This window comes from Protomyces lactucae-debilis, assembly GCF_002105105.1.
Source record: "Protomyces lactucae-debilis strain 12-1054 chromosome Unknown BCR37scaffold_2, whole genome shotgun sequence".
Classification (NCBI taxonomy): domain Eukaryota; kingdom Fungi; phylum Ascomycota; class Taphrinomycetes; order Taphrinales; family Protomycetaceae; genus Protomyces; species Protomyces lactucae-debilis.
In genome coordinates this window covers 732,694-752,215 of record NW_024467994.1, presented here as the reverse complement: position 1 = coordinate 752,215, position 19,522 = coordinate 732,694, and the positions used below count along the sequence as shown (strand labels likewise).

The 19,522-nt window shown below is 52.5% G+C and overlaps 9 protein-coding genes across 9 annotated transcripts; 5 read left to right on the top strand and 4 right to left on the bottom strand.

The window, feature by feature from the left end:
* Positions 1-272: 272 nt before the first annotated feature.
* Positions 273-3,456, top strand: BCR37DRAFT_385555 (sulfate transporter family-domain-containing protein; the record flags this gene model as incomplete). Its single annotated transcript, XM_040870363.1, has 2 exons — positions 273-444; positions 494-3,456. The coding sequence occupies 2 exons, from the start codon at positions 273-275 to the stop codon at positions 3,454-3,456; spliced, it is 3,135 nt and encodes a 1,044-aa protein (XP_040728004.1).
* A 740-nt stretch (positions 3,457-4,196) lies between these two features.
* On the top strand, positions 4,197-6,136 carry BCR37DRAFT_390850 (uncharacterized protein; the record flags this gene model as incomplete). The annotated part of the gene is made up of 5 exons (XM_040870923.1): positions 4,197-4,525; positions 4,573-4,697; positions 4,735-5,161; positions 5,202-5,471; positions 5,512-6,136. 5 exons carry the CDS (start codon positions 4,197-4,199, stop codon positions 6,134-6,136), a joined length of 1,776 nt encoding a protein of 591 aa, XP_040728003.1.
* Positions 6,137-6,643: 507 nt separating this feature from the next.
* BCR37DRAFT_385553 (uncharacterized protein) lies at positions 6,644-9,622 on the top strand (the record flags this gene model as incomplete). The annotated part of the gene is made up of 5 exons (XM_040870362.1): positions 6,644-6,881; positions 6,933-7,522; positions 7,699-8,970; positions 8,997-9,391; positions 9,433-9,622. The coding sequence occupies 5 exons, from the start codon at positions 6,644-6,646 to the stop codon at positions 9,620-9,622; spliced, it is 2,685 nt and encodes an 894-aa protein (XP_040728002.1).
* Positions 9,623-10,437: 815 nt separating this feature from the next.
* On the top strand, positions 10,438-11,614 carry BCR37DRAFT_376555 (ammonium transporter). Its single transcript, XM_040868617.1, has 2 exons — positions 10,438-10,530; positions 10,568-11,614. Exons 1-2 carry the CDS (start codon positions 10,493-10,495, stop codon positions 11,508-11,510), a joined length of 981 nt encoding a protein of 326 aa, XP_040728001.1. The 5' UTR covers positions 10,438-10,492; the 3' UTR covers positions 11,511-11,614.
* A 328-nt stretch (positions 11,615-11,942) lies between these two features.
* BCR37DRAFT_376551 (uncharacterized protein) lies at positions 11,943-13,498 on the top strand. The gene has a single exon (XM_040868616.1). The coding sequence runs from the start codon at positions 12,117-12,119 to the stop codon at positions 13,359-13,361; it is 1,245 nt and encodes a 414-aa protein (XP_040728000.1). The 5' UTR covers positions 11,943-12,116; the 3' UTR covers positions 13,362-13,498.
* A 179-nt stretch (positions 13,499-13,677) lies between these two features.
* Positions 13,678-15,084, bottom strand: BCR37DRAFT_390846 (uncharacterized protein; the record flags this gene model as incomplete). The annotated part of the gene is made up of 1 exon (XM_040870922.1): positions 13,678-15,084. One exon carries the CDS (start codon positions 15,082-15,084, stop codon positions 13,678-13,680), a length of 1,407 nt encoding a protein of 468 aa, XP_040727999.1.
* Positions 15,085-15,170: 86 nt separating this feature from the next.
* BCR37DRAFT_390845 (uncharacterized protein) lies at positions 15,171-16,283 on the bottom strand (the record flags this gene model as incomplete). The annotated part of the gene is made up of 1 exon (XM_040870921.1): positions 15,171-16,283. The coding sequence occupies one exon, from the start codon at positions 16,281-16,283 to the stop codon at positions 15,171-15,173; it is 1,113 nt and encodes a 370-aa protein (XP_040727998.1).
* A 157-nt stretch (positions 16,284-16,440) lies between these two features.
* Positions 16,441-17,311, bottom strand: BCR37DRAFT_343205 (uncharacterized protein; the record flags this gene model as incomplete). The annotated part of the gene is made up of 2 exons (XM_040867484.1): positions 16,441-17,028; positions 17,069-17,311. 2 exons carry the CDS (start codon positions 17,309-17,311, stop codon positions 16,441-16,443), a joined length of 831 nt encoding a protein of 276 aa, XP_040727997.1.
* Positions 17,312-17,707: 396 nt separating this feature from the next.
* BCR37DRAFT_376547 (uncharacterized protein) lies at positions 17,708-19,517 on the bottom strand. The gene has a single exon (XM_040868615.1). It carries the CDS (start codon positions 19,368-19,370, stop codon positions 17,907-17,909), a length of 1,464 nt encoding a protein of 487 aa, XP_040727996.1. The 5' UTR covers positions 19,371-19,517; the 3' UTR covers positions 17,708-17,906.
* Positions 19,518-19,522: the final 5 nt, after the last annotated feature.

Here is a 19,522-nt window from a genome sequence, read left to right as displayed (position 1 = left end):
AGAGCAGGGCGCTATACAGCAACTATAGAGACGCTTCCAGGACAGTCTAACTCCCGACGACCACTGGACTTTGCAGCACCGCCTCCCAAGGACAATTACATGTGCGACAGGTTGCAGTGTGGCCAATTCAAATAAGCAGCCTGATCTCCGTGTGTTCCCTTGCTCTTCAGGGGCCTGGACGTTGAACCAGTTTTCAGCTGCCCCCGCTCGTTCTTCCGCTGCCCAATTCGCGAGTCTGACGTGACAGGAGTCGAGTCATTCCAAAAGAAGTCATGTCGCAACGGGACCGCGATTCGTTTGGCCGCGTCCTGAGCGCAGGATCAAGCAAGACGCAAAAGACCAACGAGACGCAGAGCAGGGATATACAAGCCAGCTCAGCCCGCCGCGATAGTTTGACGCAATCGCTCATCGGTCGTTCCTACTACAGCGCTAGCCATATGGCCCGTAAGTGCCTCTCTCTTCGTGCCTTGAGCTGCAGCTAACCGTGATTTAGCACAGTCTTTGAGTGCAGCTCAACATATGCCACATACTGCTGCCGACGTCCGGCTTGATACACAAAAATTAGCTGCCAGAGCTTCTGTCTCGGCGCATTCACCCGTATCGCCGCGCCAGAAGCACGCTGAGGACTTTGATCCAAGGCGTGGCAGCATCACACGTACTGTTTCTCCAGGCAATGACGCCATCGAAGAGGTTTCTGAGCCAGTATCTCCTGAGTCGACCTTTCGTGATGGTGCAAATGGCTCTGGGCTGGCTCAACTCTTGCGCTCATCCCCCACAGATGCGTCAAAGTCAGCGCTGGTAGAGCAGGGTGTGACTGAACATTCTATTGTGCAAACTCCACGACAAATGAGTGAGAATACAGCGCTTCTATCGGACGATGACCATAGTCCACGACCAAAAGCGGGCCGATATAACACAGCTCCACATTCGCCTCGTGATCTAGAAGAGGCAATCGAAGATCCACAGGCAGACAAGAATCTGCAGCAAGTCAAGCGCTGGGCAAAAGCAAAGATGAAGTGGTCAAGGATCAAAGATATCGAGATGACTCCCAAGTCAGTCGTCAAAGGCAGCACTACGATCATTGGCTTCTTGCCTGCCGTTGTGCTCGGTCTTCTGCTCAACATTCTCGACGCATTGTCGTACGGCATGATCCTTTTCCCCTTGGGTACACCAATATTTGCAAACCTCGGAGCGGATGGTATATCCATGTTTTATGTTTCTTGCATCATCTCGCAACTCGTCTTTTCACTCGGCGGAAGTGTCTTCAAGGGAGGTATCGGCTCAGAAATGATTGAGGTTGTGCCGTTCTTTCACCAAATGGCACTCAGTATCATGGCCGACATTGGTGAAGACAAGCCAGATGCTGTGATTGCCACTACCATCTTGGCTTATGCCATCTCGTCCATCGTCACTGGCCTGGTGTTCTTCTCCCTAGGCTACTTCAAACTAGGTTCACTGATCGGCTACTTCCCTCGCCACATCCTTGTTGGCTGTATCGGCGGAGTTGGTTGGTTTCTGTTTGTCACTGGCCTTGAGGTCAGCGCTCGCTTAGACGGCAACCTTGAGTATTCACTCAAGACGCTACAGCATTTGTTCGAAGGTCACACCGCTCTGCTCTGGTCCATTCCGCTAGGACTGGCCATCATACTGGAAATTTTGCAGCGTCTGCTCTCGCATCCACTTGTGGTGCCACTCTACTTTTGCGCCATTCCTTTAGTGTTCTACATCGTGGTGGCTGCTGTCCCAAGCCTGCATCTGGAGACGCTCAGAGAGGCTGGCTGGGTCTTTGAGGCGCCCGAGGCCGGCAAGGCTTGGTACGATTTCTACACGCTGTACAAGTTTGGCGTTGTTGATTGGGGTGCTCTGGCCCGCACATTCCCTGCCATGTTGGCCTTGACCTTCTTTGGTGTTTTACACGTTCCCATCAACATCCCTGCGCTTGGCGTGTCTACCTGCGAGGACAACGTCGATGTCAATCGAGAGCTGAAGGCACACGGAGTTTCGAATGCTCTCTCTGGCATGTTTGGCTCCATTCAAAATTACCTGGTCTACACCAACTCCATCCTCTTCATCAGGTGTGGTGGCGACAGTCGCGTTGCTGGTGTTATGCTGTCAATTGGCACAGCTGCCATCATGTTTATCGGACCGACACTCGTTGGCAAAATTCCAATCATGGTTGTTGGTGCACTCATCTTCCTCCTTGGCATGGATTTATTGAAAGAGGCACTCATTGACACGATTGGCAAGGTACACTTGTTTGAATACCTGACCATTGTTGTCATTGTCGTCACAATGGGTGTTTTCGACTTTGTCCTGGGCATTGTTGTTGGCATTATTCTCGCCTGCATCTTCTTCGTCGTTCAAACAAGTAAAAAATCGCCTATTCGAGCTCACTATTCAGGGGCGAGCGCCATGTCGACAGTCAGACGACCTCCCGTACAGCAACGGTATCTACGAGATGCTGGCCACCAGGTCCAAGTCTACAAGCTCTCTGGCTACATGTTTTTTGGGTCTGTCAGTTCCGTTGAAAAAATTGTGCGAGAGTATGTTGAAGAACGACGCTTCAAGTCGCATCCAATCCGCTTTCTGGTGCTTGATCTGACACTCGCGAATGGTATGGACTTTTCTGCAGCAGAGGCTTTTACGCGTATGCGCCGTCTCCTGTCCACGCGTGATATCCATCTGGTGATATGCGGTTGCCGTGCCGGTGGTGAAATCATGTCGAGCTTGCAAGGGATTGGTCTGCTGAATGAGGATTCCGATGTCGAGATTTACGACGACTTGAACTCTGCACTCGAAGGATGTGAGAACAAGCTGCTCGAGGCATTCTATACCTTGGAGGAGCATATGAGTCCGCAAACGGCATCGTCCAACGAATTGGCTGTCCCACAAGTCAATCAGTCGTCGCTCGAGATGGCGCACTCGCCCCGAGGAGCGCTCTTATCAAAGGCCGCCACAAACACCTTGTCAAAGCACAAGCAGAATGCTGGTCCTCCTTCCAAGATGAGCTTTGCGGCTCCCTTGCCACTTCTGTTGCAAGTCTTTCAAGATTCTACGGACAAGCGCGAGGACTTTTGGCACCGAGTTTGTCCATTCTTTGTTCGAGAAGAGGTAGCCGGCGGCAAAATCTTGTGGAAGGAGCACACGGAGGCGACTTGCTTCTATGTTGTTGAGTCTGGCATGATTCGCGCCACATACCGGCTCGAGGCTGGGTTGCACGTTGAAAGTATCACGTCTGGCACTGTCTGTGGCGAGCTGCCCTTCCTTGCGGGCATGCCACGGACTGCTCAGCTGGTGACGGTGTCTGACTGTGTGCTTTGGAAGCTGGACAAACAAGGTTGGGACAAGATGCAGCAGATGCCGGGTGGACTTGAATTGGCTCTCGAGTTGCAAAAGATTGGCTTGCGCCTGACGAGCGAGCGTCTTGGTGCTTTCCTGTCATATGGATTGACATAGGATCTGCTGCTACCTGGAAATCATAATGTAGGCATCTATTTGCATCTTATCACGCTGTAGCATTTCATCGCATCATCTGCATGGTACCTAGTGTTGGACTGCGTCCTTCTTTGGGAGTCTGAAGGAGAAGTCGCCGAGGACTTCCCCCGTCGCATCCGCGGGGAACTTTTGGGTGAGGTCGGGACGCGCGACTGCGAAGTGCAGCGTACACATTCAGGCTGCGTCTATAGCAGCTAGATCTTGCTGCCGGGAAGGAAAAGACTACAGGAGTGCCTGGGATGGGATGTCAGAGCTGTCATAGGCCTGTAGATGGCATGAGTGTACTTGAAACACACAGTGAGCACTGAGCACTGAGAACCGAGTCCTGAGCATGACGACGTGCCTGGACTCGATGATCTGTTTGCCAGAGATGCTGCCTCGGGCTCATCTGCTCATCTGCTGCGTCCTGTGTCTGATGCTTGTCTCTACTCTCTACACCGCGGCATCCTCCCGTTTGTTTGCTGCGACAGGAGAAGGAGACACACAAACACACCGCACACACGAGGCAGGACTCAGCTCAGCTCAGCTCAGGTCAAGTCAAGCTTCAGCTTTCTCTCTTGCTCCCTACAAAGACAGCTTCCATCGCTTCTCTCTTCCTCCTCCTCCAAGAGACGAAGCAGCAGCAGTAGCAAGCGCATCTATATCACAGCGCACTCTTCTACGCACGAGCAGCATCTGCACATCCTGCAATCACGCCCCTTATGTCTGCAATTGATAGTCACCCGCCGGTAGTCGCCGCAGCTACTCTGCTGGTAGATTCTCAAGCCAAGCTGGACTCGCCAGTCGTTCCTACGCACGAGGAGGCAGAGCAGTGCCGTGCAAAAGACAAGGAAGAGGCAGTCTCTACTGGCGACACGCTCAATGGACAGACAAGTGCTGAAGCAGCCACGATCCAGCAGTCGACCAACGACGATGCTGCTGTCAAGGACACTGTCGCAACCACTGAGGACACCATCAAGGAGGAGACAGCGCCCCTCGAACCCATCTTCAGTGCCAACCTCTCCTACAAGCGCAGTACTGCTACGTTTCCGTATGATACACTGAAGCTGTCCATCTTTTGCGTATGCTGACATCTAGTGTTTTCCACACACGCCACTTCTGGCTGCAAGACGAGCCTATCTCCTTGGAAAAGCTGCAAGCACTCTACCTCAAGATGCAAAAGACCAAGATGCCAGCTTCAGAGGCACATGACCTTATCGCACGTATGATGCATCTGTGTGTGAAGTAAACTAACACTAGACGCGGTGACCAGCGGCAAAGGTCTCTTGTTCTGGGGCAAGACCGAAGGATCCAATCCAAGTGGTATCCTCGACATCTCGCAAATCAGTGAGCTCGAGGTAGTGGATGGCAACAACCGTGCTGCATTCAAGTACAGGGACGACATCAGCTACACTCTTGAATTCAATGCCAATGCCAAAGTGTCACAGCGTCAGGCTTTCTTGCTTGGCATCAAGCAGAAGCAACAAGAGTTTGTGGGACAGATGCAGTCTATTCGCACTTCGGAGGTTTTCAACAAGGTGCGCGAATTGCTTGTTCAAGGCACCGCTTTCGAAAAGTCGAATGCCGAGGTGGAGGAACAAGTCTTGAGTGATGAAGAAGTGGTTGAGCAGCGACCAGACAACAGGCGCGCATCCTCCCTCATGGGCATCTTCAAGAATAAGCCTGAGTACGTTTGTCTGTGCTTGCCTCTACGATGCTAACAACAGGGATGCCAAGGAGGTGCCAACACCCAAAAAGGACAAACGCGCTTCTTTCCTCGGTTTCTTGAATAAGAAGGACAACACCTTGCCCGAGTCAGTCCCAGCCGGCGCCGACAAGAGCGTCTCCCCAAAAGCTCCTGAAGGAGAGTCAGAGCCTGTCTCAGCTGACAATGAGGTCGACAAAGACGTTCCCACTGCAGACAGGGCTGACAAGTCGAGGCCAGCAGCTCTTCCTGCAAAAGACAAGGTCGAAGGGTTCTTCCGCAACCTCATCAAGTATGTTACCAGCTCTACTAGCACATATACTAACATTCAGGCGCAATGATAAATCTGACGAGGGACAGAAGGTCGACGCGGTTGCCCCTGAATCTGTTGTGACAGACGCCCCCGCACCCCAGGTCGCCGAGGGAGAGATCTCTCCAGTCAAACCTGCCACAGATGTTGCGGCTCCTCTTGCGCATGATGCAACTGCAGCAGAATCAACAAGCAAGGACAAGCTTACATCTGCCACGCCACCGCCAGTGACGCCATCGCCCAACCCGTCCCCAAAGCCCTTTCCTGGTGGCAGCGTGACGCGACGATTGACCGGCCTCTTCAAGAACAAGTCAAAGAAGGATGCGTCCAAGACTGACTCTGTTGTTTCCCCTACAAAGGATGTGCCTGTTGCATCTGAAGCACCTCTTTTGCCACAAGTTGGACAGGAGACTGAGGCCTTGTCCAACACAGAACTTTCCTCGACGACCAAGCTCGACAGGAACAAGGATCTCCCTGCAGAAGGTATTGCTATTGAAGAGACCAGTGCAGTGGCGCCTTCGGATGTCGTTGACAAGGGCAAAGCCACCGAGATGACTGCTGTCGACTCTGCTACTGCTGCTCAGCCAGATGAGGCTCTACAAACGACGACTGGCGCTACGGGAACTGCTCCCACCAAGGCAGAGTAGACCTGCTAGACTCTTTCACCAGCTGACACGGCCCCATGCGTTGAGACTGATTGCGCGACGTTCTCTTTTGTCACCCTTTGCTTTAGTGGTTTTTCCTCTGGTTTGGTACACTCTGTGTGTCCCTTCTTGCCTCTTCATGCCCTTCACGATTAGTCTACAGTCGTCTCCTTAGTAATGCTCTCTTCTTCTTGTCCTAAGTAGCAGTAACTGGCAGTAAGTAGCCTCCGTCGGCTCGAATTCTGTCAACTCAAACTTCCCCGTCCAGCAAGCAGCAGCACCATCACCACCACGACCGTCCTCCTCCGCCGCCGTTAATTCATCAGCAGCCACGCGTAGGTCTGCTTCCTTTGTAATAGAGTCTCGCAAGCGTCCTCTCACCTTGCATTGACTGTTTACCGAATCCTCGAGCCGCTTCAATTGCACCCGGCCGCAACAGTACAAAACCTAAAAACCAGAACACAAACACCAGACGAGGCAAGCGGCTGAGTGGAAAAAGACATACATACAATGGGCAGCTGCTTCAGTGTACCCGCAAGCGATGGAGTTCAACAACCCGGTGCAACCGACAGTACAGGACGTGTAGGAGCTCGTCGGAATGAGAACGAAGTCAGTCTATTGACTGGACAGACCAGTTCAACACCCAGTCGCGCTCAGTACCCGAGCAGACAACCTCGTGAGCGCACTCGGACTTCCCTTGAGAGACAGAATGCAGAAGCGCGCGATCAATTGATTGCCGGACGTGGCGGTACGTCCCCCACTATCACTCTTCTTCCAATAGAACGCTGACATAACACAGAAGCGCCCAAGTATCGCAAACATGGAAGCTGGACTGCAACGCCAGCTGTCTCGAAGCGGGACCTCGAACGGACTCGCGCTGCGTTTTGGGAGACGGCAGATACGTTTGGCGGACGGCAAGAGATTTGGGCAATTCTCAAGGCTGCTGTGGATGCAGACGATGAAAAGACTGCGCGTGCTATGCTAGATACCGCACAAATACGGCTGTTGGGCAATGGAGATTTGATTCATGGGTGTTACGATTCGACCGGCTACTACTACAAGGTTCCCGAAGCGTGTCTGAGCGATCCAGTCAATGTTCTGCTGGAGGATGCATCGACTGAGTTTGAGAGTAAGCCAGGTGCAGTCATTGAGGATTTGCCTGCGGATACAGAACTCCTCGATATGCGCGTACGGATGTCGCACAATTCGCAAGACATCATCATCCAGGTGGCGCTCGTTGAGAAGATTAGCTCGGTGGCGACCAAGATTCAGGCAGCAGCAGGGATCAAGCGGCTGAAGCTCATGATGTTGGGTCGTTTGCTCAAGGACGATGGCAAGCAGACTGTATCGGATGCAGGCTGGTCACCGGGGCTCGTTATCCAGGCGCTTGTGACGCAGGCTTGATATACTTTGCCTTTGTAACATCAACTTTGTAGCAGTACCACCGTGCAACCTTTGGAATACTGACACACACCAAATACTACCTTGCTAAAGTTCTGCTTAATCCCTACTGCCTAATCTCAAGCTTGCTCTCCTGAGCATCCGCCTTTGCTTTCCATGACAAGACTCTTTCGGCGTTGACGCCGTCAAAAATCATGGACGAATCCGCTGCCAAGGGCGAAATGATCCGCCGTGCTGAGTGGATATTTGATGGGATCGGAGACTATTTTGAGGATGAGCCCATCGTAGATCCAGTTCAGACAAGCCCTTTGAGAACAGTGCATACTTCCAAAAAGAGAAGAACTTCTCACAGCAAAACCACACAAGCTCCAGCAAATCCCGATGCTGAAATACCCGAGGCTCTCGAAACGTCTGCAACTTCGTTACCGCAAGTCAATGCGGCTGCTACAAGCATTTTTGGTGGCGTCAAGGCCCTCTTTATCCCGAGTGACGGCAAGAGTTACTGGCGGCAGGCTCGCATGAAGAAGTTTTGCCAACATGGCGGTGTGATTGCTGATACATTCACGCGAGATGTCACTCACATCCTCTGCGATGACGCATTGACTGCTACGGACATTCTGGACTCTCTTGGCCTGACAGCTCTGCCATCTTCTGTTTCCGTCGTTCGACACAGCTGGGTGTCTGACTGTCTTAGCAATACATTCCAGACGGGTTGTGCAAAGTTCGCTATTGATGGGCTGCCACTGCCAGGCCAAGTTAAGGAGACTGATCTACAAGAGCCAGACTCGACACAATCTTCGCTGAGTCTTCAAGTCAAAGATGTCAAGGGCAAAGCTGCAGAAAGACGAGGAACATCCGTCTCAATGTCTCCCTCGGTAGCCTTTCGACGTCAAGCTGAGGATGAGGATCAGCTCGCTTCCCTGATCGACTTGGTCGCCACTGAACAGGTCACGGGTCTTGATCAACAGCTACTGGAAGCTTCTCACGATCAAGGGTGGCAACGGCAATTCAAGTGCATGCAGGCCTTCCCGCGAGCAGGACAGACTGCCCAGCCAAATGCTGAGCTCATCGATCAGCTAATGGAGCTGTCAGCTTTGTGCGAAGCTATGGGCCCAAAGTCTGATATATGGCGTTCGGTTCAGTATCGACAGGCGGCGGCAGCCATGCGTCAATTTGACAAGCCTATCACGCGCAGCTCTGATGTTCAACACGTCCGTGGTATCGGACCTAGTATTGCTCGTCGAATCGAGGAGTTCTTGCAAACTGGCACAGTCAGCAAGCTGGACCACTGGCGTTCAAAGATGGCTCCGATACTGTATTTCATGGATATTTATGGCGTTGGCAGGCACCAGGCGACACTATGGTACAACCAAGGGCTGAGAACCCTCGAGGACGTTCTCGAAAAGGGAAACCCATCAAGGAACCAAAGAATTGGGGTATCGAGTTGTTTGATCAACTCAAGACAAGGATTCCCCGCGGCGAAGCACAGCAGCACAAGGATATTGTCCGCGGAGCAGCAGCCAAGATCGACCCGGGACTGCAGCTGTACTTGATGGGTTCCTATCGTCGCGGTGCACAAGACTGTGGTGATGTCGACTTTCTTGTCACTCGCCCAGGTGCTACAGCTGATGACTTGTGGCCGAGGTTCAAGGAGTTGATCGGTTGTTTGGAAGAGCAGGGATATCTGACGCATGCGTTGATAGTTTCAACGGATGCTGATAATGGCAAAAAGTGGCAAGGCATTAGTAAGTTGCCTGCGCCAGGTTCTCTTCATCGACGCATCGACTTTCTCATGGTTCCCTGGCAAGAGCGGGGTGCTTCCCTGCTCTACTTTACCGGCAATGACCTGTTCAACAGGTATGCAGCGTTTTAATGAATTGACATGCTAACACACGCAGGTCCATACGCTTGCTTGCACGGAAGAAAGGCTTGAGCCTGAGTGAAAAGGGCCTGTACAAGGACGTTGTGCGCGACAGGACTGGGCAGAAGTTGACTGCTGGGACACGCCTGCCGTGCGATACGGAGGAAGACATCTTTACCTATCTGCAGGTTCCGTACCGCCGGCCGGAAGAACGCAATGTTGGGTAGTCTCAGACTCTCAGACCTTCAGTAGCAGACCAACTAGCAGTCTGCCTCCGGACAAGCAAGTAAGACTGTGAAGACTAAAGAGGAACAATCTCGTCGGGCGCTCTTATCGGCGGGATGTGATTGGCCCATCTGAAGGCAAGCGATAACAGAATTTGGCAGCTCAGGGGAACGAACTTTAATGTGCGGCAGCCTGAACTGTGCACCAGCAGACAGCGGCAGTGGCAGTGTGCAGTGTGCAGTGTCAGTGTGCAAACGGAGTCGCCTTCCAGACCGCACAGAATCCACAGATGTATCAGGAGCGCGTGCGGAAGGCTCGGCACAAGGAACGCAACCCCCTGAGATAACAACTCCCTTCGTCAGCATAAAGCTCGCCGCCCTCCCAGCTACCGCAAACCTGCAACGTATTCCACTTCTTCAAGCATGGCCACACCTTACCCAAGCGACGCACCCGCAACGGGCGGCAACAGTCTTGATGTCAACCTGAACCAATACTACTCCGGTGCCGATCTTGCGTGGATCATGGCTTCTTCTGCCCTCGTCCTCATCATGGTACCCGGTGTCGCCTTTTTCTATTCCGGCCTGGCAAGGCGCAAGTCGGCACTCTCGCTGATCCACCTTGGTCTCCTTTCCCTTGGCGTCGTCACATTCGAGTGGTTCTTCTGGGGCTACAGTTTGACATTCAGCCACAGCGCTTCAGCTTTCATCGGCGATCTGACCATGATTGGTTTCAAGGATGTGTTGGGCGCGCCTAGTTCAGGAGCAGCAGGTTTGCCAGATATTCTTTACGCTGTCTACCAGCTTATGTTTGCCGCCATCACACCTGCTATTGCTATCGGAGCTGCTGCTGAACGTGGACGGATCTTGCCGTGTATGGTCTTCATTTTTGTCTGGTCAACCATTGTCTACAAGTATGTTTCCTTCACTCCGGATGACGCTGACTTTTAGCCCTATCGCATGTTGGACATGGAATCCAAGTGGATGGCTCTTCAAGCTCGGTTCCCTTGACTTTGCTGGTGGCTCGCCTGTGCATCTGTCTTCTGGCACAGCAGCTCTCGCCTACTCATACATGCTCGGTAAGCGTCGCGAGCATGGTGCGCGTGAGATTGCCTACCGACCACACAACGTCACCCATGTCGTGCTTGGAACTGTATTTCTCTGGTTTGGCTGGCAGGGCTTCAACGGTGGCTCCGCGCTCGGCGCAAACTTGCGTGCTTGCATGGCTCTCTTCGTGACCAACTTGGCTGCCGCTGTCGGCGGCCTTACCTGGATGCTGCTGGACTACCGACTTGAACGCAAATGGTCCACTGTTGGCTTCTGCTCCGGCGCAATCTCTGGCCTTGTTGCGATCACTCCTGCTTCAGGTTACGTTCCACCATGGTCGGCTGTCGTCTTTGGTATTGTCGGTGGTATTGCTTGTAACCTGGCTACGAAGCTCAAGTACGTTATGCGAGTGGATGATGCCATGGATATTTTTGCTGTTCACGGTATCGGTGCTGTGGTCGGCAACTTGATGACTGGGCTCTTTGCAAAAAAGTCTATTGCAGCTCTTGATGGCGCTACAGTCATTAGCGGTGGATGGCTGGACAGCAACTGGATTCAATTGGGTTATCAGCTCGCCGACACGGTCACCGTATTCGCCTACAGTTTTGCTGTGACCTGTGCAATCCTTGCCATCATGAACTACATTCCAGGCCTTTCACTGCGTGCTTCAGAAGATGCGGAGCGTCTAGGTATGGACGAGGCTGAGATTGGCGAGTTTGCATACGACTATGTTGAGCGTGCACGCGACCATGCCCATGTCGTGGTGATGGAAGGCCAGCATGTTTCTTCAAGCAACTCGATGTCTGAGAAGACGGCCGACAAGGAATCTGCTACCGCAGCTGCCTAGACTTCAAAGCATCATTCAAGCCTCAGGCGTTTTATGTATAATTTAATTTTCGACCAATTGATCATTGACAGCGTGAAGCCTGTGCTGTATGAGATTTGGAGACATATCATTGGACTGCTGTAGCAAGACAAAAGTACACCATTCCTTCAAGAATCTGACGACTTTTGAACCTTCTGAGTACCTTCAACAGCTGCGCACTTACTGCTGCGCATCTTTCTACAGCTGAAGTGGTGTCGGGGTCAGTCAGTATCCAGATCTGCCCAGAAATTTGGCGTGCAGACGACGACCGCGAGTACAAAACCACAACGACATGTCAATCTGTACAGAGCTGGTAGCTTGCGCGCTGAGCTGTAGATAGTGAGCCTAAGCTGTGCGCAGGTACCAATCCGAGTCAAGACTGCTTCACACTATGACGAGCTGAAAATGAGTCATACAGGCTCAAACATACCCGCCATCTTCTGTGTACAAATGACTCACCAGCACCGGCCATTCTGGTGACACAGAAAACATATAAGGAACCCAAAGTCTGCCCTTTTGCCATTCTCTTCTTCCCTATAACCACACCTTCAAAAGATCTTGATCTTCTACTTTGCCTATTCCCACAAGATGAACGCACTGTCTGAGATTGCTGTTAACCACGGCCTGGCTCGCGAGGACTCACCCTCCTCTCGTCGCCAGAAGCTCTTTGATACCGAAGGTGGGACTGCTAAAGGCCCGGGAGGAGCTCCCCAAAACATGGACTCACGCCTGCAAAGCAAGGCCATCCCTACATATCCCTTCTACCAACTGGCATCGCCATCTGCCTTCTCTATCTCTTCCATCGCCTCTGTCCAACCTGTTCAAGAGGATGTTCTGCCTTTCACCTCCACTGACACTACCACTACCACTTCTACTTCCGCTTCTACTCACTTTCCCGTGACGCCATACAACTCCAACTTGCTTGGTGACAGCATGCTCTCGTTTTATTCCTTGGCAAGTGGCAACGATGCTACTCCATTCCAGTCTGCCATCACGCTGGTCGAGGATTCGCCTCGCCGTCGTTCGTGGGCCGAGAGTTTTCTTTCCTTGTTCCATATGAACGAGAAGCTGCCTGTCGAGCCCGAGGCGATTGCGAATCCTTACAATGGTTTCTGGCGCTCAACGTCCACCATCGCCATCGACAATACCTTAGAGGAAGCTGGAGATGAGGACGATGATGACGACGACCTATCTGTCTACGATGACGACTTCCTACTCTATAGCGATGTGGATGATTTCACCACGATGACTAGCATCTCGGCACTTCCTGCCCCTAGTTTACGCACTCGGCCTTGGGTTGACAGCTATCTGTCGCTTCTCCAGCCATGCGAGCCCCGCGTAATCCCAAACCATAGCGAGAACACAACCACCCAACAGCCTAGTGGCCCTGAATTCCGCTATCCCGTGCCAGTCTGGCTTGGGCAATACATTGCAGTAGCCCGCATAGCCCAACCAGATGTTGCAATTGATGAACTGATTGAGCTGTATGAGGCATCCAAGTTCATGCTCGATGAAAATGGAGATCCACTAAAGATGCTCCCTGCAGAAGCGTTGCTCGAGCCCACTTCCAAAAGGCGTGGCTGGAGGAGGGCATTGAAGAAGGCGGCCGAGAAGGTCTGCGCCAGACTCACCCAAAAGAAGAGGACACTAAAGACGTCTGCAGCAGACAGAGTGTCTTTTGAGAACGGCCCGCTCGAGCTTGAGCAGGAGCAGGAGCAGGAGCATGATGAAAAGGTTGAGCATAATCCTGCCAAGCTGAGGAAACAAAGAAACTTGGCACACAAGATTGGATCGCTCTTCAAGAGCAAAGCCAAACGATCGTCAAACGCTTGAGCGTCGCGATACTGCTGGGGTTTTCGTCCAGACTAGTGGCAGAAGCTTTCATTGTGGTTCAGTTGTTGCATCTTATTCCTGTTGCGAGCGTAGATGTTTTGTTTCTAGTGTGTTCATCACCGTGTTTTAGCGTAGACAGTGCGTAGCATGCAAAGATGTTTTCTGACTAGCCATGTCTGGCTGTGCCTTCTCGTGGCGTGGGGATTATGGCTAGGGTGCATCGCCAGCACTCTAACCTGAGCAGTACAAAAAGGGCAACAGGACATTCAAGGATGTGATGGCAGGCAAGATGGTAGAAAGCTTAGCACATCCTCTGCTATTTTCCTGTTGTAGAACTGCTTGACAATACCTCTGTCTGCATCAGTGTTTCGATCTGCGCTCGGTGTTGTTCGTGGTCATTTGTGCGGTTTTCCATGTCAATACGTGGCACTGCTTTACCTTCAGGATGCGGATCAGTCAGACCGAAACGCTTGCAAAGTAGTCTTGTGGGAAACCACGGCTCGACTACCCGAGTGCGGTGACCAAAAAGACCAAGCTTCGCCGCTTCTACCTGATCCTCGTTGGCCACATGAACTTGTATATCCTCTGGCGCCACTTGACCAGTGGAGCTCGTGAAGCGTTTAGCCATGGCGCCAGAAGATGAACCAAACATGAGCGCGGCACGTTGAAACTCTGCCAGCTCTGTGGTAAAAACGCCAGAGTCTAGATTTGAAACGTTGATGTGTAATGGCGAGGGCTCTGAGGCCTCACGACTCAGATAGGTACGGTAGCGCTTGGATTTTGCTGCATCTTGGGCATACGGATCGAATGTGCTCTTCAGGGCACCAGCAGCAAGAGACGTGTCAAGTGCAGGCCCAGTCTGTTGCGATGAGTCTGCAGGCTGTGCAGAGGCTTTCCGGCGCCATGGAGGAATGTTATCCTCCAAAGTTGCACTGGCTGCCTCGTTAGCTGGAGCGAAGGTCCGAGGCCGAGAGATTGCTGCAGGGCGCAGCTTATCCTCAACTGGAGCGAGCTGCTCTGTCTTTTCTTGTACAACAGCAGCTCCATCTAGATCTTGTAGTAAGGCCTGCCGTTTTGCCGCCTTCGCTTGGGCTTCTTTGCTGCTTTTGAACGTGTGTTGCACATTCGCCGCAGACTTGAGCTTCACCTTTTTCTGTTTAGCAAGCGTCTTGTCGTAGCTGATCTTTGGTCCAATATCGAAAGCGTCTTGCTCATCATCCTCTTCAAGCAACAACGAGACCGTAGCCATGCCACCTGATCTGCTTGGTTTTTTCAGTGCAGGTGGTGGATCGTTAGCAGGAGCGTCACCTGCTTTCTCCTCATAGCTATGCAAGACTTGCTGCCGCTCAGTATCGTCTTTGAGCTTGTTTGCATCTCGTGCTGCCTTGAATTCCATCGTCTCTTCAAGGTCTGCAATATCTTCTGCATCCATAAAATCCATGACATTAGATTTCGCTGTGGCACGCTTGGTGCGAGATGAGACAAAGCTAGTGGGCGCCCAGCCTTCCTTAGAGCCAACAGTACCAAAGTAGCCTGCACTGAAGCCGCCGGTGAATGCGCCATGCAATCGACGTCTGCCGTGCTCGTCGTGCACCTCTTGCTCTCTTTCATGTTTTGAGGGATCAAAGCGGTGGCCATAAGAGACGGCCTTTCCAGATTCTAGCTCACGCTTACGCTTTTGAGAGAAGTCTTGTGCAGCATCATGAGATCGCCAATCAGACATGACTTTTTATGTAGCAGGCATGTATAGCTTTACAATTGTAGTGGTTGGTCAGAGTGCAAGATTATTCTACAGGACAAAAATGTCTTCTAGTGCCCAAACATGCCATACACAGAGGTCTCTTCCTCCTCATGCCAGTCTATAATGCTCAGGTTGATCCCTCTGGCCGCACAAACCCTTTCTAGATGAGCCAATTCTTCGTCTGTCGGGAACAGCAACTCTTGCAGCCGCCGAACTAGCTGCAAAGTGCGCAAGGCCGGCCATAGATCCTCGTTCTCCAATGCATCCAATAAGTCTTCCGCCGTGATTTCCCTCGTTTTGCCCACTCCACTGAACGTGAGTAGAAGCTTTTCCAGGTGACTGTGATGATTCTCAAAGAAGCGAGCAGAGATATAGTCGATGCTGAGGGAGCAGCTTTTAAGGAAGGGCAGGCGAACCAGTATCGTGTCCATGGCGTTGTGTGCGAATCGCGGCAAGGGCCATTGAACAGTCACATGAAGTAGACCTTGCACTCGCGATAGCAAGTCCAATATAGGAGCGCCCGTCAGGACCGGTGCATGGGACACCTCGACATGCGCTGCCTTGATGGTTGGGTACGTCGAGCTTGCCATTTTTGTGACATAGGCATCGCGCAAGCCGCCACGGATCGTCAGTTCGTTTAATGGCTGTGGAAAGGTATTGACTGGGAAAACGGTACTCACAGCACACCTAGGGAAGCGAAACGTGTGCAGCTTTGGAAGACGGGAGACTGCATTCAGCAGTTTCGGCAATTCGAAGCGTTCAATGACCCAAGCAAAGTCAAGAAGCTTGAGCGTCGGCCGTTGTGCAAGCTGTAGCATGGTCGATGCAGCGAGTGCTGCTTGCGGAGCAATAAAGGCCTGTAGACTGTCTAGGAGTGCAAGCATTTCCGGCAGCTTGATGACGCGTAATGTGCCGCAGACCGCATGCAGGTCAAGGACCCGAATATGCTTTGCCAAAGGGTGCGGCTGCTCTGTGGCCTTGTCTGAAGCAGCGAGCAGCATCTCGCACAGTATTGTGAAATCATCTGCATGACGCAGCACAGGACTTCGATAGAGCAAAGGTGTCAGTGCGTGGTACCAGCTGCGGCAAACAAGCACGCCGCAACGTGTGTCTGCTATGGTTTCTGCATAGTCATAGAACTTGAAGATGAGCTCGGGCGGCAGCTGCGACCATGCCGTCATGCAGTAGCAGCCACAGCAAAACAATAAAGTCACGGAGGATGTGTGGTCAAGATGGAGATGCTTCTTCTAATTCGCCTGCCGCTACGCAAAACACATTTTCAAAAAAACACAAATGCCGCTGCTCATCCTATCCCTGCCTATGCCAGTGCTTGTCGTGTCATCCAGTGATGGACAACTCGAGTGTCCATACACGCCGTGCCCAGATTTTGACCGGTCCATCGAGCGGCACGCCTGGCAGGTCCTCAGAGGTCGGGTAGACGGCATCCCACCAACACTTCCTCGCTGGTTTGCGCCAGAATAGGAGTAATTTTTGACTCGTAGCCATGCCGGTAGCAGTATTTCCTTGTTTGAGGAGTGCAAGTGCCAGAGAAGTGATACCAGCCTTGCCTGGCTCAAGCAGCCGCTTCGACCAGTTATCTTCTGCATTGAAACCAGAGGCACAGAGCATATCAATCAGGTGTTGCTCTGCCGTACCTGCTGACTTGTGGCCGGACTTGCGCAGTCCATCAAAGATACTGCTTTGCTGAACGAGATGGGCGCCGGCTGCATGCCGTAGCGCGGATGTTGTTGCAGGTGTGAGCCCCTTTGGTGGGATGACATAGAAATCGAGGTCCTCCTTGAGCACGATGATGGCGGCTTTGCCAGGCAGCAATTCTGCATTGGATGAGAGCGCAGGACCAGCTGGCGCATCAAGCAGGGCTTTGCGGAAAAAGTCGAGCACATATTGAAGGGTCAATGGGTCAAACTGCCGTTAGTCCGGTGCGCATTGACAAGAAGAAACGTACATCAACGCTGATGAGCGACTCTTGGTGGTCGTCTAGCATCAATCCATGCGGAAACAAGCACAAGAGAATGGACTCTGGGAGATTTGTCAATTCCTCCCTGGAAATGTCGAAGCGTGATCCGCGCACAGATAGGCTAATGAGGGGCGCCTGGCCGTCGTCTTGTTCATCGTAATTGTCGTAGCTGTTGCCAAAGAAGACTGGACGGCTCTGCTGCTGCTGAACAGAGGTAATGGGAGATGCCATAGCTCGTTTCTTTTCGTAGATATGGGCGCTGGCCTCGAGAAAGACAAAGGTGGGCGGGAGGTCGACGGGGGAGTAGGGAGGCGGCGATGTGGCAGGGGAGGGGAGCTGCTGCTGGCCGCCTTGGCAATGCAGTTGCGCGTCTACGTTGGCCGTTTGTGGCAAGTGGTGGGCCCTTGCGAGCTGTGTGCGGGCCTCTGGCTGCTGGTCGCCTTGTTCTGTCGTGTTGTTGCTGTCTCCGTTGTCTGCCTTTGTCGTCGTCGTTGCAGCACAAAATCCTTTGATTCCGGCAACTCTGCGCAACCCTTCTGACACTTGTCCGAGTTTTGTTGCCGCATCTCAATCTACTTGCGAAAATCAAAGGAATGGCCGTAGAAACCTTTGATCTTGGCAAGTTTCCCCAGACGGACGCCTTGACCAGTGTATTTCTAACTATATCTTACTACTTTTGCCGCCATCAAAGGTATTCACGACCTATCCAGTGATTTTGGCAAGTCCGCTCTTCTCGCGCGTGAATCAAGGAAGCCAAGATATCAAAGCTCCTTTACCCGTTGATTGACTTTGCCGGCAGCAAAGGCATCGTCTATATTGCTATAACTTACTGAGCAATGCCATCTTTCATTGCATCGCAGCTGGCACCCTTGTGCAACTTGCTCACATGTCGCTTGAGCTGGTCCGGGCGCTGGAACGCCTTGTTGCAGCCAGGGACACTGCAGGCATACGATTTCTGTGCACTGTGCGTCCGCATGTGCTTGGCCAAATTGGAGCTCTCGCTGAACCGTTTCCCACAGCCAGGAAATTTGCACACCAGCGGCTTGTAACCTGTATGGGTTCGCATGTGTACTGACAAGGCTGTTGATGCAGAAAAGGCCTTGCCACAGAGTGTGCACGCAAAGGGTCGCTCTCCTGTGTGTGTCCGCATGTGTTGCTCCAAAACACACTCTTCTGAGCATTGATAGCCACACTCAGGGCAGACAAAGGGACGATCCCCTGTATGCGTGACGAGATGCCGCATCATCTTTTGACGTTGCGTAAAGGGACGTTGATGACGCTCGCAGCCTTGCCAACCACAGACATAGCTTTTTTTGCGCTTGCCGACGTGTAGCTCTGATATATGTAGGCTCAACTCTTCCACAGTCGGTAGACACGCGCCACATGGATGACATTGGCCGTTCGCATCCGGTACTAGCCATTTACAGCGATGATGCGTCTCTGTTTCGACATGATCATGCTTGACGTGGTCAAACAAGGCCGTTTCGTTAGGTGGCGCAACGGCACAATCGTTCCAGGCACAGTGTAAGCTCTGCTGCTGCTGCTGTTGTGCTTGCTGGTGTGCATGTTCTACCCAAAAGTGTTGGTCGAATTGTGTTGCATCGAAAAAGGCGAGGTCACAGGCATTCCAGTGGCAGTGGAAGGGGACATGGGAGTCTGGTAGCTGTGGGTCCGGTGGTTGGAGTGCGTCTGACGGTGACAAGAGTGAGCCATCTGTGACTATAGAGAGGGGTGTGTGGAGGCCAGACATGGCGTGTGTGTCCCCATCCAGTGGCCATGCGTGTATGTCGTGTGTTGGCCATGCTTGTGAAGCTGTATTAGCAGCCGTAATACTTGCTGTCCTCATACAGTCAGGCATACAGGGTGCAGCGACACAGGTATCGAGCTCACAGCGAACGTCAGGACAGCAGTCAACAGCATGTTCTTGGCAATGAGCATCGTCGCACACTGACATGCATTGCTCATTGCATTCAGCATCATCACAGACAGAGACGCAGTCGTCGCAGTGTTCTTGTACAAGGCAGTCGGGTTCGTGGCAGGGTGAAACATGACACAGCTGCGGCTGGCGCCCGCTGTTGTATGTGGATGCGAGGCATGCTTCACAGCTGGTGCAGTCGCATGCCTCCACACTGTGCAATGCGGCGAGGTGATCATGCAGCTCTTTCGCATCTATGTCCAGTGCTGGGCCGGGAGAATGCAGGTCTGCTGGGGTGCAGTGATGCTGCCCCCTGGCTGCTCTGAGGCCGTCTCTGATGTTGTTGCAGTAGTGGATGGCTGTTGCGCTTGCCATCGTTCTGGGGTCAAGTGTGCTGGCCCTTGTGCTGGTACTCACAGCAGTCTACCAGTCCATGCGTCTGCCAATGTCGGCATCCACTACTAGCCCTCAACACTTCTTGCACTCTGCTGCCTGTCGTTGTGCACCTTGCTGGTTATCGTGTGCGT

What these genes read in the sequence shown, in the direction of transcription:
- BCR37DRAFT_376551 (XM_040868616.1), top strand. Translation starts at nt 12,117, where the DNA reads ATGAACGCACTGTCTGAGATTGCTGTTAACCACGGCCTGGCTCGCGAG.
- BCR37DRAFT_376555 (XM_040868617.1), top strand. Translation starts at nt 10,493, where the DNA reads ATGGTCTTCATTTTTGTCTGGTCAACCATTGTCTACAA. An exon ending in TGGTCAACCATTGTCTACAA is followed by an intron (nt 10,531 to 10,567) that starts GTATGTTTCCTT and finishes GCTGACTTTTAG; the next exon opens with CCCTATCGCATGTTGGACAT.
- BCR37DRAFT_376547 (XM_040868615.1), bottom strand. Translation starts at nt 19,370, where the DNA reads ATGGCAAGCGCAACAGCCATCCACTACTGCAACAACATCAGAGACGGC.